The sequence below is a fragment of the Ascidiella aspersa genome, chromosome 4 (assembly GCF_963924565.1).
Source record: "Ascidiella aspersa chromosome 4, kaAscAspe10.2, whole genome shotgun sequence".
Lineage (NCBI taxonomy): Eukaryota > Metazoa > Chordata > Ascidiacea > Phlebobranchia > Ascidiidae > Ascidiella > Ascidiella aspersa.
The window spans coordinates 31,474,087-31,490,748 of record NC_139450.1 but is presented as its reverse complement, the minus strand read 5'-3'; the positions used below and the strand labels follow the sequence as shown (position 1 = coordinate 31,490,748).

The window sequence follows — 16,662 nt, the reverse complement described above, 5'->3', positions numbered from 1 at the left end:
AGATGACAACATAGTAAAGGGAAAATCACTCAAGCGTTACGAATTACACATGTTTCGCGCTTCATTGGTTTCAAAATAGCTGAATTGTTGAAAATTTTGATTTAACAAAATTCTTTCGTTAAAACAACATAGCTTTGAAACTTAATATAGTCGTGTAAACGTTATGTAATGGATTCCGACGACTGGGAAGTAGCAGGAAGTGATCCTGAGGATGATGAACACTACACTCCAAAACCCGAACGAATAATAGAACTATTTGGTGATTTATCAAAGGGAAAGGTAATTTTGGCTTGAAAAAAAAAAGTTGGAAGTGGCATTTGACCGGATTGCTCATCTAAGCTTGTACCAATACGTGATTCTTTTTTGACTTGGTTTAGGGTTGGGGTTAGCGTTTGGGTAGTGGTAGTATTAGATGTAATTTTCTGAGTTTTGCATAATTTCAATTATTTTTTTAGAAGTTGATGTACATTAAGTCGTTAGCTTGTCAAATAGCCTCAGGAAGGGATCGCTTTTACGCTTGCACCCGTTAGCAATTACATGTCGACTTGAACTACTTTGGTGTCCAGGTGAATAGCCCCTTCCAAAATTTGTGACTATTTTTCAACTTTTACCCAGATACCCCAGTTGGAAGTAGAAATTGTTCCGAGAAGACCCCCAAGTGTGGAACTACCTTCGAGTTTAAAGCTTCCACATCCAGTAATAGCTGAAGTACCCGAAGCAACTGAGTTTGCTCCAGTGGATGAACCAAATGAATTTGACTTTGACTCACAAGCAGTGGATAATGTCAAGAGGTTATTATTTGTGTTTAAAACTGCTGGCAAAAGAAATGCGGTTGAATTGTATACTAAAAGGTTCAAAACTTGGTTTGTCAACATTGGACCTAGTACTGTTCTTTAAACAGCAGTCTTACTCAGTCATTTTTTTATTTGCAAAATCAGTGTTTCTCAACCGGGGTGCCGCGGCAATGCTTAAGTGTGGATAGGTAATTTTTTAGGGACCTGATTTTGCTCAATTTGTAGGCTTTTTGACACAACTATTTGTGATTGATTATATCAAATGACATTTTCTTACATATTTTAAGTTGATTTTGTCGTTCCAGTTCCATTTATAGTGACATTTTAGTAAAATACTCAAAAAAATTCCATTCGGGTGCCAAATATCTATTTATTATTTTTTGAGGGGTGCCATGAGCCATGAAAGGTTGATAATCACTATATTAAACCCTTACCTTTGTAGCTTTATTAATCGTTCAAACTTTCACTGAAAGAACATCATGCAGGATTACACTACTCCTTTTCAAACACTAATCTAACTTACCATATTATGTAACTAGTTTGATAAAACGAAAGTAGTAAATAACTGTATAATAGCCCTGGAAGCTTAATAACCTATCATCGACCACATTACCAGACTACATTCTTTAGTTTTTGACCAATAAAAAGGCACTCCTCTATCCAAACATAACAGCTCAAAAATGTTATGGTGGGAAATATTTTAAGCACTATTACTTAACAAGAAGTGCAGCATATACAGTTCAATAACGAATTACAAATGGTGAGATTTACAAGTTTTATTATTTTCTCACCTGTTTATTTATGCTGCAGATTTACTCCTAAGCGAGCCCCTAACAAAGCACAAGTAAAAAAAGTTGCAAGAATGGATAAAGTGTGCTCAAACATCATCAAGTATCAGAAATTGGATGCCGAACAGTTGGAAAAATCAGATCAGAAATCTTGAAATCAATACCAATAATGGAGGGCTGCTCAACTGGCGGACCGTGGTTGAAATGCGGACCTTTTCAGTGTTGAATCCGGACCTTATCTGTCTCAGTATTTTCTTAGCAATGTGATTTATTCAAACAATTGCCGCTGTTCATTGAAAATCCTTTTCTATAGTAAGGGACATGACAGAATTCTCAGTTGAAGCGAAGTACAAATGTACAATATTCCGAATTACATTTTGCATGACTGTAAATTATTTAATGAGAGTTATAACGGATCCTAGCAAATTTTTAACTTTACCTTTGCTAAAAATAGTTGAGTAGCCCTGCTATAGTGGTTCTAAATCTCAAAATATTTAAGTAGAAGTTGCAGCTGGGCAGCTTTTTACATTTTAGCTGTCCAGTTTGTCCTATCATTTCAATGAACAAGGATGCTTTTTCAAGTAAACTAGAATGAATTCAAGTTTAAACTACTAATGATGAAGAACAAGTGGTATACACCTGAATTAGTGTCTTTTGTGTTTGATTCCAGATACTGATAATGCCCTCCTGCAAAATACTGATATCTAATTTTGTATTTTACATATTTTATCATGAGTTAAGATGGTTTCAGTAAAATATATTCTGGTCTGCACTAAACTTATTGTTTTTTCCAAAAATTGACAACAGACAACATTTTATAAATATATATATTTCATTTATTTATATAGATACAAAATAAACAAATTTTGGTGCACAATACCTTTCGAAAAAAACAAACAATAAGGTAAACAGTGATTAACTTGAGTTTAACGTATCCCAGCAAAGCGAGTATTGGTACATGGTCATCACCGAGTCAATAGGTGCTTGAACAGCTTTTGGTTCCGGAGGAATGTAGCATCTACTATCTAGGAACAACTTTTCCCTGACCAAGTTACTTGGAAACATGGAGAATATATTTGGTTCTACACTGGATCCTACCTGTAAAGCAAAATACAGTCAATATTACAATACTATTTGTTTACTGCAGTGGTTTTCCATGCTACGCTTGGTGTAAATTCTGCTGTTATGCTGCTTTATGTTTTATATCATAATTACACACATGGAGTTATTTTTTTGTTGCTTGAGCCCTTCTATTTATGTTTGTCACTGTAAATTACTGAAATAGGGTTGTCATATAATTCATCCACTAACAATACATGTAACTGGTAACTATCCATCATATGCTATTCGGGCTTACAACTTACAGTTGACGGCTATATCAGTTTCAAAATTTAGTACTGCACATTTCTGACTTGGGACTCCGTAGTTTTAAATGGTCCTACTAGAGTCCCGAGTCAGACTCAGCATCCCTGATTAGCATTAACCATTAGGAAGCATTTACTTTTGTGTGATGCCGACGGACTCTCTTGAAATCAGATGATCCCATACTATCAGACAGAGGAATGTCCAAACTGATTAGGTTGGAAAAAAGCTGTTCTTCAGGATCAATGTTGGTGCCAGTTGCAGATTTAACTGAAACGTGCGTCTGAAATTATAAATAATTGCTGATCAGTTTTAATCGAATTAATTTTTTCTGAGGTTTTATCATTCTGGCCTGTACAGTTTGTATAACTAAACAATATAACACTTATTGGTTTATAAGAGGTCACCAAACTTTTCCGTAAATGGCCCAGATATATTTTTCATAAAGGACTGACCATCGCGGGCTGGATGGCTTTTAGAATGTATAAACACCGGTTATAATTTATTTTGTCAAATAAGTTATCATTAAACAAATGAAATTTCAATAACTATACGCTAAAACAGTAATGAGCCTTGGTAAATTGTTCATATTTAAATTTCATAAAAATTTGTTTTTAGTCACATATAACAACATTTTAATAGTACTTAATCTTTGTTGAGGAAATTAACAGCGGACCGGATTATAGCCCGTCGGGCCGCAGTTTAATGACCCCTAGTTTATAAAGTATATACCCGTAATTCCTCATCGTCTTTAATCTTTTTTTTAACAGCAGTCACTGCATCAAAGCCTTCATCTTTCAGGCACTGTTGACAAAATCGAAATGTCAACATTAAGGGTTATAATATATATGAGTTGAACATTGAAAGAGAATGGAAATTTACCTGAAGGGACTGGCCAGCTGAAACAGAAGAGTTGTATTTTGGTTGTCTAAGATTGCAGGGTGGACTGCCCTCTACCTTATCACTGTAGGTCACGGAATGTTCATGCCGTTGCAGGCCTGATTTTTTCTTTAAAAATGTCCCGATTTTTACTCCAGACTTCAAATTATCCGTATGTGGTGTTGTGTCATCTGCTGTGATTTCGTTAATTTTGTTTTGAGCTGGAGTGATTTTCCGGTGTCCAACTTTAGTAGAAAGTTTTGTCTTGTAGATTGGGAGATTTTTCTGAGCAGAAACATCAATTATGTTGGATTTATTTGCTGGAAGTCTTTTAACATCCACTTGATTTCTGAGATCCACCACTTTTACAGGGTCTGTTTGCTTTGTATCTAAGCAAGGTATAGATGCCATTGAACCAAGAGTAAGGTTACTACTGGAACTGTCTGTTGTTGATAACTCAAAGGTTTGATTTGAACCATCTGTAATGTCAGCTAAGGGATTTCTCCTAGTGTAAAGTGCAGCCTTTGTTGAAAAGTCAAGAGTATCATCAGTAAATGTTGTTGATGAGCCTTCTTCAATCTCATTACTTGTCGATGTAAAATCTGCGCCGGAATTCGCATTTGAGTTTAAGTAGGAATCACTGGTGTCATCGCTTGAATCAGGAACATTAAACCGAACCTTGTTTTTTGTATGGGCTTTATCAACAACTTCATTACTTTGTTTTCTATTCTTTAACAAAGATATTGGCTTTTCTGGTGTTACTAGCAATGCAGGATCAAGGGGTAGTAGGTGACTGTCGTCTTTATGCATTTTCACATCTTCTTCGGGAACAGATTGTAAATGGTGCATATTAGGAACTGCTATGTTTGGTTGTGTCTTGCTTAGTAGCTTGTTTTTCAAAAGTGAAGGAGGCTTTTCTGGAGTAATCATCAACAGAGGATCTGGTTCCAGCGAAGATATCCGAGTTGGAACCAAATCTAAATCCATGGTTGCTAAACTATTACCAAGATCAAAATTTTATTAAAATAATTTTTCTAAGAAAACATATGGTAGACATTAACTGACAATCTGCCAACCAGAATCATTAATATACTGGCATAGTAAAGCAGAGTTAACTTGTTTGGCTGTAAGTAATATGCTGGGAAACCATAAATACAGCATAATGCAACCAAAGTTAAATTTAAAAAACAATACCGGTATTAATATGTGTTTTAAAATGAGACGTTTAGGACCACAGTTCCAATTTATGAAACAATGAAGGTATAAAGAGGTGTTACACAGCAAAACAGACATTTGGTCTAATTTATTAATACTGAGATTTTTGTTTTAGTGTCTTAGGTAAGTGTTGTAAACATAAATTGGCGCTCTTTCACTTATGTACGTAAAAATTAATAAAAAAAAACTCTCTTCAAATGGCGCATACCACAACGCATATTGTTTGGGTTAGGGTTCGTGTTTGGTTGAGGGTGGGTCAAGTTATTATTAATAATAAACATAATATTACTTGACCCACCCTCACCCAAACGCTAACCCTAACCCAAACAATCCAAACAATATGCGTTGTGGTACGCGGTATTATTTTGTTTTGTTTTTTTGCATAACTTTTCAGGTACATAAGTGAAAAAGCGCCCAGAAATTCATAATGATTTGACTTGGGCTTAGTCATTTATACTGATAACTTGTCTGTTCTTTTAAAAAGGTGTCTCATTAACCCTAACTTTGTACGTGAATCAGTTGTTCTGATTTATGCTCAGTTTTCAGCATTTTCTTTGCTAAGCATTGTTTTCAGCATTTTCTTTGCTAACTATTCATGTATAATCACATTATTAGTTTGATTAAATTTATTTTTTGATAAAAACCAATTGACTTTATTTGAAAACGACTCAATTTAGACTGCCTTTTAAATGTGACTTGTTTGTAACACCGGAATGTTTAAGCGTTATATTTATCGAGTTGTAGGGCTGATTCAGTAAACAACAGTAAAATAAGAAACGTAATTAATAAGATACGACATTAATACCAACAGCATTGCCATTGCACCAAGCAACGCCAAACAAAAATTAAACTTACCCGCTGCATGTGGTGGCGCTATAGAGCACACTTAAAAGTTGGTTACCGCACCACACTCTTAAAAACGACCAAGAAACTTAGATAATTTCTAATATGAAAAAGTCATCTAACGATAAGCTAACAAGCTTTATACTGATTAGGCGATATTGTTGTACGACTATAGTTAAGTTTAAGCGCTTACTGGTGTTACGTAATCCCACCGAACTTCACAATAGGCTCCTATTGTAATTCAATTCACAGCACATTAGGGTTAAATAAGTTTAAATTTTTGTTTAGCAAGAACGGAAACAGCTAAGAAAGCACTGCTTTTCAACATAAACCAGAAAAACGATGTACTGTAGCCCAATACGCCTTTTCTGCGTCGCAATACCGGAGAAACTTTAATTCAATCTGAAATAGTTAAAGTTTTTAAAAGGGTTAAGAAAATGGAACAATTTGTAGTTGTAGGCCTACGTGTAAATTGTTAGATATTGGTTGTCCTAATTCATCGACTTTAAGCTACCGGTACCTATAAATCAAAACTGCCTTAATTTAAACTACGTAAACTAGGTCAAATCAGGAATATCGCAAAAAATCTCTGAGTAGTGGGTGCCAGGGCCGATAAAGGTATGTTTGAAGGGATGCATATTTTTTTTCACAAATTGTGCAAATGAAACGAGCCCATACATACTCAAAGTGATCGCATAAATAACGTATGCTGAACGCGCGAAACGTAATGTATTCGCAAACTTTTGGATGTATGCTTTTGAACTTTAAACAAATGTTAGGCTCAGCACGTCTGTATCCATAGCAGTGTTGTAATGACTTGTTAAATATTTCCGGCCATAGTTTAGTAACTAGACTCTAGTTTATAGCCACAAAGACTGCGTGGAATACGATAGAGTCAACTTGCTTAGACCAGTGGTTATTTACTTCCCTGTATGTGATTCGGCGAACCCTTTATTTTCGCTCAGTAGTTGTTCCTTTCTTCTGTATTTGTCATCAAAACAGGGCGCATCCAGGATTTTTGTTTTGAGGGAACATGAAAGTTTTCAAGGATAAAATGACGTCATAAAACAATTACTCTTAAAAACACCTGTTGTTCTCTGGCGAACCCATTTGCAAGCATGCAGCTGAATCCTCAATTTATAAATTCGCGTTTATTTGGATTAAATTCGCAAAACTTTCAATTCAAAAGCATACATGACTCCCTGACGCACATAAAGAAGATTCACAATTAGTTTAAAATAACGTCATTTATAATGTGACTTAACAGAAGTTGTCAGATCCTAAGCCGTATAAAGTGAGCACGTACTTCGCATTAGTGAAAAGCTATTTTAGTGAATTTACTTAACATGCTGAGATGCAATAGCACAACTAGCACTAATTAAACGTTTCTGGCAAGGTAGGCTACCATGGGGGCGATTGCATGTCATTTGATTAGGGATATCTAGCGACGTCACAAAATTTATAACCTGACGTCATAACATAGGTAACCTTAAGAAACGTTCTGTACCTATTGAATTTACACTTTTATTGCGATTAAATATAGTATCTTTGATGCAACGGTCTTATAGTCAGCATAACGTTTTTATCAGTTTTTGCGTAGAATGCCTAACTTAATTCAGTCGGCAAAAGTTGTTTGTTAAAAGCAGTGTTGGTCCCCCTGGCGCTAGCCTTATAGTCACGAAAATATGTATCTATAAACACTACAGGGATGGTTCAAGTTATTATTTGTCTGCGTAAAGCTGTCAAAAAGTGTGGGCGACTTTAAATATAAAGCCGGTTGACTCTCGAAGCTGTACGTTGACATTCAATAGTCATAAAACATTATCGCGACTGCAGTATTGTATAGTTTGTGTTTTCATAACATTCGCTACGCAAGGGGTTCGGAAAAAAAAAATGGATTCCGTCAAGGCGGGCTAAAACATGGGCCTACTACTTAAAAGACAAATGAACTAGCGTCAAGCCTGGAAAAGTTCTAGCGCCTTTGAGAGTTAGAAAAAAAAAGCGGTTCATGCTACCGGGTCGGTTTTCAAGACAGAACAAAAGTGAACATTTTTGCTTTAATTAGTACGGGCTTTTGCGGCAAAAGAGTTGGTCTGCTGTTACGGCTTGTGCTTAACGAACACTTCTTGGTGAAAACTTGGAAACAATGTTGAACATTGCGGTGGACTGGAAGACTAGTATTAGAAATACATGTAGTCGCCTGAAAAACCGCGTGAAATTTAAGCTTTAATTGTGGCCCAGGAAGTTTCTTGAATCTTGGACCTTTAGTGGTTGAATATATTCTCGAAAGTTTTCGGGACATTTAACTTTTCTCCCTAATTAAAGAAGGATTTACGAGAGAATGTATGTAACAAAGGCGCCAAGAAGGGGTTAACTCATATTGGTATAAAAACAGCATTCCTTGACCAGCTAAATCCAAATCACACGAAATTCCCAAGCAAGCATTTTATTGTCCTGCACGAAATTGGACTAGTAAAAAACAATCAAAAGAACACCAACGATTTGACACAGAAGGAATTTAAAAGCTTCCACCGAATGAAACACATTTACAAAACAGTAAAACCAGGACTTAGAAAAACCCAAAAAATCTCAGGAACATTGGTGTGGAATGTTGTCAGGAACATATAAAATTGCTTCTTGAAATCAGTAAAATATACACAGGAAATTGTAAAAAGGCAGTGATAATCATTCTACCGTAAATTAAAATTATTTTGGCAGGTGTACAAAAGACTACAAAAACATACTGTGAACTATATACTGAGACGGAGTGGTTTTTTTCTTGTGTAGCAGTGAACCAAAACTGGAGAACTGAACAATTGCAAGATTGCTAAAAAAGAGCAACAAGAAAACAGAAGCATAAAATACAATTTTACCAGCAATAGTAAATTGAAAAGCCCATTCACAGGATTATGTGCACAATGATAGTGTGAGGATGGAAACTCTTGTGTGGGTAAAGGTATCGCCGATGTTTAACTGAAGTCAGCTTGGCCAAAGTCGAGGTGTGTCTGTACAAGTTCTGCTTAAATTCATTCTTCCTTTTTCTCTTCGCTGGCTGCCTCTGGCTTGTCAGTACATTCCTCCTCTGTTTTCTGTTTTTTCACTTCTTCTTTAGCCTGGGTGAGACAAAAAGGTATAAAACGACAGCCCTTTTAAATGAAACTCAGATTTAAAGTCATTTGACAGGTTTTAAAATTGTTTTAATTATTATGCCATACTCCATGTAATCAGCAAAGGGTGTACAGTCAAAAGAAATGTTTATAAATAAAACACCAACCTAAAACTGCCAGATTTTCTAAACTGGACTAAACCCTTTAACATTCAATAGTATTTGCAAACCATAACAAATCCTCAATATCATTGTGAGTTTTAATTTTTCAACCACCAAAAAATTATTTTTAAAATCTAAAAAAACTAACTATCAACCTCATCAGCTTCCTCTGCAGCTCTCTTTGTAGCTGCTTTTTCTTCGCTATCCCCGTTTTCTTTTTGCTCTTCCACACTTTTGTTCAGCTCAGCTTCTTGTGCCCTGGTTTTAGCGTCGGCGTTTACACCCCCTTGTTTCTCAAGAAATTCTTGCCCTTCCTATAAAACAAAAGTACAAATATAGGTTACAAAACTGCTGCCTATTTACTGTACTTAAAAAAGCACAATATTGTTATTTCAAACTAGTAAAGCTAGAAAATTATTTTTTTACTATGCTTGAAATTTTTTTAAAACAATGCTTTACTGGTTAATACCTGTGCTGTTGTCACCATTGTGTTGTCTCTGACTAATTTTACATCTCCATTTTCTGGTGCGGCAGGCGCATCACCAGCACCGTTTTCACCGTCACCGTTCGACTTTGCCTCTTCGGTAACAGCTTTGCATTCCTCTGCCAACTTGGGGTCTTCCTTTTCCAGAAACTTTATACCTTCCTGTATTGCAACAACATTTGCAGTGAATTAGAAAAAAAATTGTTGACAATATATTTGAAAAGCTTTTAATCAGAGCCATTGCTAGAGGTGGTTACTTTTATCATTCTATAACAGTGTTTCATTTTAACAAATGGGATAATGAATAACTAACATTTTCATTCTACGGTTTATATTGCTAACATTGTTTTGGCTAAGGATTATTATCGGCGCTCGTCTAGAATCCTACCACAACGAACATTATTTGGGTTAGGGTGCCGGTTAGCGTTTGGGTTTGGGTTTGGGTGAGTCCAGTAATAGTGTTAAACAATATTACTTGACCTACCCACACCCAAACACTAACCGACACCCTAACCCACGTATTATGCATTGCTTAATAATCATTTCAACGTTGTGGTAGGATTCTAGACCAGCGCCTTATTATCATATATTTTTTTCCATATTTACGATTCTTTTCGTTACTGTAAAAATGGTGGTAGAATTCTAGACCAGTGCCGGTTTCCTTAACTATTCTCTAACAGTGTTTCATTTAAAAAAAATGTGTTAATGAATAACTAGTGTACGTTAAAAGTAGAAAGTACCGTCACAAAGACAGAGTTTCGTTTCTGTAACAACATTTATTTTAAATATAAGGTTTCGTTAATATAATAACTTAGTGTTAAACAACAGTGGACAGTCACTACACAACTGAATAACTCGTGAAAACGTCTAGTCTGCTAACAGACGGCGAGACAACATGAACGTCTTGCGGCTGGTCTCGTCTTAAAAACTAACATTTCACAACTTTTAAATTACCTTTGCCGTTGCTTGCATGGTGTTGTCGCGGACAAGTTTCGGTGCTTCGGCTGCCATTTCACTTTTTAACTTTTACAAAGACTCGAAATGCAAGTTAAAACAAGTGCAAAGTTGATTTCAAGCAAGGAAACTACAAAACTGATGCTGTCAAGGCAAAGCACGCTCAGGAACAAAAGAGAGGCGCCATGCGGAAGCGCGGATATTAAACCACGTGACGCGTTTGACAAATCACAAAGAAGGAGTGAAAGACGTCACAATACTAAAGAGAATAGCGAAGAAAAAGCGCAACTTACTGAATTAAGCAAACGAGGCGGGAAGAAAGCAAGGTTCAAACTCACTCGCCGGTGTCTTGAAGCGAAAGGAAAAAAGCAACGAATATCGTCACTGTGTCACGCATGAGCAAGTTTTTTCAGGACTCTGGCTAACTAGGCTTCTCGCTGATTTTCCTACGCTTTTCAGCTGCCTTATCTACACACGTTTTTTATGCGCTAATGTCTGACTGTCAGGAAAAAAACACGAATTTTGTTGTTCGCGTTCCCCCAATATGCTTTTTTCCGATTTTTCACGAAACTTCTGAACTGTATAAAAAATACAATTTACTTTTTCCGAAAGACGAAATATCAACCCTAGTCGTTGAAAACTATATTTGCCTCATAATCTTAATAGCCTGTAATTTGTCATAAAGTTGCAAATACTTTACTGATACTCGAATAATTTCAAAATTACTTGTTAATATGACTAACAACGGTACACAATAAATTAATCCCGATTAAAGTTTAATCTCACATAGCTCCCTTAAAAAACCGTTTTTTAAAGGTGGCAGCCCAGACTGATTGCGTCTATCGTCAAACTTCAAGGTTTTGCGTTTTACGTTAAGCGTCAGGGGTGGCCGAAATAAAAACGAACGCAAAACGCAAGCGATTTAGACGTTCTATAGCAGTGGATCACAACCGGGTGTCTCGGCAGTCGGCACCCTGGGGTGCCATTTCTAATGCTCGAGGGTGCCGAGAGATATTTGAGAATCTATAAGAATCTGATTTTTGCTCAACTCTTACAACTTTTTTGTGAGATAGTACTGGAATAAATCGAATTGTAACTTCCTACGTTGTGTTATTGTGTAGAATTGATGTTTGTTGTTCCAGTTCCGTTTATTGCAACATTCTAGTGAAAAAGTCGTGTATGGGTGCCGCAATCCATTTATTATTTCTGAGCGGTGCCTCTGGCCGTAAAAGGCTGAGAAACACGGGACTATAGCGACAAGTGGTCGGGTTGGATTTCATTTAACTTTTGCGCTAGGCTAGACGCAAAGAACAATGCGATGTTTTTGTATAGTATTCACCCAAGCTTAGCAATAAACCGTATATAAATTCATAAAAATGTTGTTATCCGTGATTATTATACCGCATAAACTACTACTATCTGTAATACGTTGTAGCCTCAACTATATGGAGTGTGAAGTGGAGAAGTCGTGTTTTGTGAGTTGAACTTTAATATATGTATTTTTTTTATATTTAGGAAACATTTAAAAAACATATTCAATGAGCTCGTTATTGAAAAGTGTGCGAGAATGGCCATGTTTGTACAATTCCAAACACAACTAATACTACAAAAATATAATGGTAAAGAACAACAACTGGGCAGCATATGCCCATCAACTCGGATAGCCAGGCCCAGGTATGACATTTGAGTTTTAAATTTAATTAGGAAGAAGCATGATTATGGCAAAGTAAATATGACTTGAATATATGTTTTTTTTATACCACGAAAACGGATTTTACACCACGAAAAGCCAGTCTACACATAGTAGTTTAATTCTATACCAAAGTTCTACACCAAGTAACTATACACTCATTACTTATTATTATACTACATATTTTTGGAAGGTGCCATTTATAGTTATACAAGTTATTTTAGGCTGATTTAATGTATGCAGTGAGTCGAGTCATTTACAAAAAATCTGTCCAAGTCCAATATTTTACATCAGGGGTGTGCAACCTTTTATACAGCCGGGCCAAATATGTGTATTCGGATTAGACCACAGGCCACTTGCATATATATCGTCGACTACCTGTTTTAGTGACTAGCACGAAAAGAAAACCGTTTCGTTTTTAGTTTATTGAGATTGAACGGAAAAGCTTCAAATTCACTTTAATGAAAGCTGTGAATGGCTTGCTTTCCCAACCTCAAACCACCCTATCCAGGTTCACTTAAATTCAAGTGCTGGCAAATCGAGGTCTATTCTCCAGGTGTACTTCAGTCAGTTCTGAGCGATAAGAGGATTTCATGAACCCCAGTTAGAAAAAAATTGTTCACACACATACGTTGAACCGAACAATGCAATCTTTGAAGTAACAAATTTTCTCAGCTGTGGAAACTTATTTAGATCGAGATGATTGCGGGAAAAAAATACTTTTTAGCTGCGCAGAGAGAAATTGTTTGTTTTTTTACAACTCACATGAACATTGAAATTGATTGAAAAACAATTACATTTGAAATGAGTTAAAACGATTAAGCTGCCATTCTTTATTATGCTTTTGCTATATGGGCCACAATATTAAAATCATTTCAAGAACAAACAAATTTGCAGCGCTTAGGGCAATCCATACATTCAACTTTCACACAACTTGTACACTTTCCACAACAGCATCCAAACACCTTTTTTTTGTTTATCTTGTTAACAGGCCACATTACTTTGGAATTACTATCATTTTTTGCTTCCGCCAACCAAGGAATTTTGCTATAAAGTTTGACTCAAAATTGTAAACAAACTATAGTAATTAACTGTTACAGCTACTGCAGCGATAATTCCATGGTTGTTTTAAAACAATAGCACTACAAAAGGATATCGTTTTAGGCGATTTTATTCGTGGAGGAGATTTAAATTGCTTTACGGTTAAAATGACTGTTGGCGGTCACTCTATGAAAACTTAAGGAAGTCGCAGTCATGTAATTTGAAAATGCTAACTTGAGTGCACTTGCTATGAATTCTTTAAAGAGCCATTCCAACACGTTTGAGAAAGCATTTAGTTTATTCAATAAATAGTGTATATATACTATTTGATTTAGCATTCTAGTTAGCTCTTGGCATATATTTAGGTTCGGGTAGTGTCAGGTTAAAAACCACCCTCACAAAAAAATCTATTTGATAAAAGTTGGATATATAATTTTTTAACTTTCTGCTGAAGTATGCTGCAAGCGCTGGTCCCGAGATAAATCTAGTAGAGAAAAAAGTTAGAAAACAAAAAGAATGGAGAAGCTTAGAAAAAAAAAGAATGGAGTCTAGTTCAGCCTATGTGTGGGAACATTTAGAAGAAATGAGGTTTTTTGACCATCACCTTAGGCACAGAATGTACACTTTGTATAGTATACATACACACACACACACAAATATATATTTATATGACTTTGTTTTATATGATGATCTATTTATTACGGTTAAGGTGGATATATAATAATTTAGGTATAAATGACAACATTGTCTTACTCTTACTAACCCAACCTTGTTCTAAAAGAGCTGCTCAAAATATTCTAAAATTGTTTATTCTTTGCAGAACCATTTTCAAATTTGACTTACAAAAAAGACAAAGGATTTTTCTGTGAATAAGAGTATGTAATTAACTATTTATATTTTGTCTAGATGTTTCCTGACACACACATATATCTTTAAATATATTTAAATTATATATGTATATATATATAATATATAGTTGTATATATTTTTTATTTAATTGTGTATTGCAATAAAAATATTGTTTAAGTAGTGATCTTTATAAAATAAAAACGTTATCTGTACATGTTTACTACCCAAAATCATTTAAGTAAAAACCTTTATAATGCTTTTTTTATTGCTTTTTTTTTGCATCATTGCTTTATAATTACAGCAACTTGAGATGGATCGACTAATATAGATCATCAGCCTGAAGTTAACACTTCAACCCTCAAACAAGAGACACGAAGGCAAAAAAACAAAATTCTGATATCCAGGTAAACCTAATCTGTTGGTGAACAGATGAACATTTTCCCCTTTTTCCCTGTAGTATAAAAAACATGGCCCGAACTTTTTTCCAACGTTGGTAAATTAGTTATGCCCAAAGTGTAAGATAATGTCCTATTGTTTCTTTTGGTACTATTCTCAACATATTTTAACCAGGTACTTTTCAGTACTTAGCGAAAACCGAAGTGTAACTGTAAAAATCTAATAGCAAGCTGTAGAACAGGGGTCGGCAACCTTTCGTATACAGTGTGCCAGTTTGTGAATAAATTTAAAATATCAACAACACCCGTGCCAAACATTTTTCTATGTTTGGTTTTGCACTGGCAACCACGGCTACGGACTCGGTTAAAAACAACCCGAGTCCGACTTCGGCCAAATGTGCAATTTCATAGACTCCGGCTCAGACTCTACAGACTGTATTCACACATTAACGTAACTAAAATGAGATGGGTATTCAGCAATCCACTCATAGGGGTCATACAAAATATGCCATCATGTGCCTTATCAGTTTCGAAATTTGGTACTGCGCATGCGCACACGTCGGACTCTTTTTGCCTAGTCTTACTCGAGTCCCGAGTTGACTCCGCAGCCCTCCTGTGACTCTGACATGTAATTTACGAATCTTGGGAGAGACGTCATTAAACCTAATTTTATAAGTTAAATTCTGTAAAGATACTAAAAAAACGAACTGTCACGAACACAATACTGTGCCGCTATTTTAGATATACTTTACGCTTTTCAGCCGATACCTAGAAGTGTTAACTATCAGTTTCACTTTTAGCTTGGTTTCTCATTCGCACAAAAACACACGTGCTTAATTACTTTTAATGTAGAATGCCCTGCTTTAACGCAGTAAACATCCCGCCAAATTTAGGGCATTGTGACGTATTACGAACGGTTCGTCGTAAACAACAAGTTTAAGGCCCACAAAAAATAACGTTAAATACAACAGTTAAAACACTAATTTGTGACACGAACACGGCCGAATCATTTGGCGTGCCCTGCACAATCATCCCGCGTGCCACTTTTGGCACGCGTGCCAGGGGTTGCCGACCCCTGCTGTAGAATTACCAATACAATGTTTATCATGAAATTATTGAAGAAAGTAATCTGTTTTTTTAGGAAAAATTGCTTAAGATCCTGGAGTCCAAGTCCGAAGCCATCAACTCCATGTTGGCCGGTTGCAGTACTAAGTCAGCATTTTCCTCCTTTGGTGAAATTGTGGCCAAGCGATTGGACGATATTGGTGGTCGAAAGGCTTGTAGAACCTTGTCCGAAATTTTGTGTCTGGTAAACGATTCAGAAAGTGACTAAATAAAGTTCCCAAAAAAACCTTACCTTCTGTTAACTGCGTTTACTTGACAGGATGAGGGACCAATATCAGATAAGAAAGTAATCTTTTAGCTGGTCGCGTAAACTAGAAGCAGCCTGTGCATGCATATTAATACCAATTCTTGTAATATTCTGGTAAACGATTCAGAAAGTGACTAAATAAAGTTCCCAAAAAAACCTTACCTTCTGTTAACTGCGTTTACTTGACAGGATGAGGGACCAATATCAGATAAGAAAGTAATCTTTTAGCTGGTCGCGTAAACTAGAAGCAGCCTGTGCATGCATATTAATACCAATTCTTGTAATATTCTGGTAAACGATTCAGAAAGTGACTAAATAAAGTTCCCAAAAAAACCTTACCTTCTGTTAACTGCGTTTACTTGACAGGATGAGGGACCAATATCAGATAAGAAAGTAATCTTTTAGCTGGTCGCGTAAACTAGAAGCAGCCTGTGCATGCATATTAAAACCAATTCTTGTAATATTAGCAAGGTTGTCCGTAGGACCAACCTCCGATCGCCACTGCCCGCTATTACATTCCCACTTTCGTCCTCAAAATCGATGTCAGAAAGATCAGTACAGTGTAATGATTTTTGTAGGAAATTATGGATGTAGCATGTTGCGATTTCTACTGCAGCGGCCTTTTTCGCGTCTGCGATTTTATAGGTCCTTTAAAAATGCGCCATCGGAATCCTAAACGTATTTTTGATGCTTCTTCTTGCTTTAGAGCAGTGATTCTCAACCTTCTT

At 35.9% G+C, this 16,662-nt stretch overlaps 3 protein-coding genes and 1 long non-coding RNA gene across 4 annotated transcripts; 2 read left to right on the top strand and 2 right to left on the bottom strand.

The window, feature by feature from the left end:
• The first annotated feature begins 84 nt into the window (after nt 1-84).
• On the top strand, nt 85-2,809 carry LOC146157487 (uncharacterized). Its single transcript, XM_083386791.1, has 3 exons — nt 85-279; nt 616-791; nt 1,605-2,809. Exons 1-3 carry the CDS (start codon nt 169-171, stop codon nt 1,735-1,737), a joined length of 420 nt encoding a protein of 139 aa, XP_083242917.1. The 5' UTR covers nt 85-168; the 3' UTR covers nt 1,738-2,809.
• On the bottom strand, nt 2,402-4,849 carry LOC146157486 (uncharacterized). Its single transcript, XM_083386785.1, has 4 exons — nt 3,827-4,849; nt 3,677-3,748; nt 3,084-3,227; nt 2,402-2,680 (listed from the first exon to the last, which is right to left on the bottom strand). The coding sequence occupies exons 1-4, from the start codon at nt 4,808-4,810 to the stop codon at nt 2,498-2,500; spliced, it is 1,383 nt and encodes a 460-aa protein (XP_083242911.1). The 5' UTR covers nt 4,811-4,849; the 3' UTR covers nt 2,402-2,497.
• Nucleotides 4,850-8,311: 3,462 nt separating this feature from the next.
• On the bottom strand, nt 8,312-10,778 carry LOC146157485 (uncharacterized). The gene is made up of 4 exons (XM_083386790.1): nt 10,588-10,778; nt 9,619-9,795; nt 9,305-9,463; nt 8,312-8,994 (listed from the first exon to the last, which is right to left on the bottom strand). The coding sequence occupies exons 1-4, from the start codon at nt 10,642-10,644 to the stop codon at nt 8,908-8,910; spliced, it is 480 nt and encodes a 159-aa protein (XP_083242916.1). The 5' UTR covers nt 10,645-10,778; the 3' UTR covers nt 8,312-8,907.
• Nucleotides 10,779-14,143: 3,365 nt separating this feature from the next.
• On the top strand, nt 14,144-15,865 carry LOC146157484 (uncharacterized). The gene is made up of 3 exons (XR_014494780.1): nt 14,144-14,193; nt 14,469-14,571; nt 15,704-15,865. It is a non-coding gene; the product is annotated as an uncharacterized LOC146157484 (long non-coding RNA).
• Nucleotides 15,866-16,662: the final 797 nt, after the last annotated feature.

Bases quoted from the DNA above. Each gene is read 5' to 3' on its own strand.
- LOC146157487 (XM_083386791.1), top strand. From the start codon at position 169: ATGGATTCCGACGACTGGGAAGTAGCAGGAAGTGATCCTGAGGATGAT. The intron at 280-615 runs GTAATTTTGGCT...ACTTTTACCCAG, and splicing joins GTGATTTATCAAAGGGAAAG to ATACCCCAGTTGGAAGTAGA. The intron at 792-1,604 runs GTTATTATTTGT...TTTATGCTGCAG, and splicing joins GCAGTGGATAATGTCAAGAG to ATTTACTCCTAAGCGAGCCC.
- LOC146157486 (XM_083386785.1), bottom strand. From the start codon at position 4,810: ATGGATTTAGATTTGGTTCCAACTCGGATATCTTCGCTGGAACCAGAT. The intron at 3,749-3,826 runs GTAAATTTCCAT...TTTTGTCAACAG, and splicing joins CAGCTGGCCAGTCCCTTCAG to TGCCTGAAAGATGAAGGCTT. The intron at 3,228-3,676 runs GTATATACTTTA...TTATAATTTCAG, and splicing joins AAGACGATGAGGAATTACGG to ACGCACGTTTCAGTTAAATC.
- LOC146157485 (XM_083386790.1), bottom strand. From the start codon at position 10,644: ATGGCAGCCGAAGCACCGAAACTTGTCCGCGACAACACCATGCAAGCA. The intron at 9,464-9,618 runs GTATTAACCAGT...TTTGTTTTATAG, and splicing joins CAATGGTGACAACAGCACAG to GAAGGGCAAGAATTTCTTGA. The intron at 8,995-9,304 runs GTTGATAGTTAG...TGTCTCACCCAG, and splicing joins CTGCAGAGGAAGCTGATGAG to GCTAAAGAAGAAGTGAAAAA.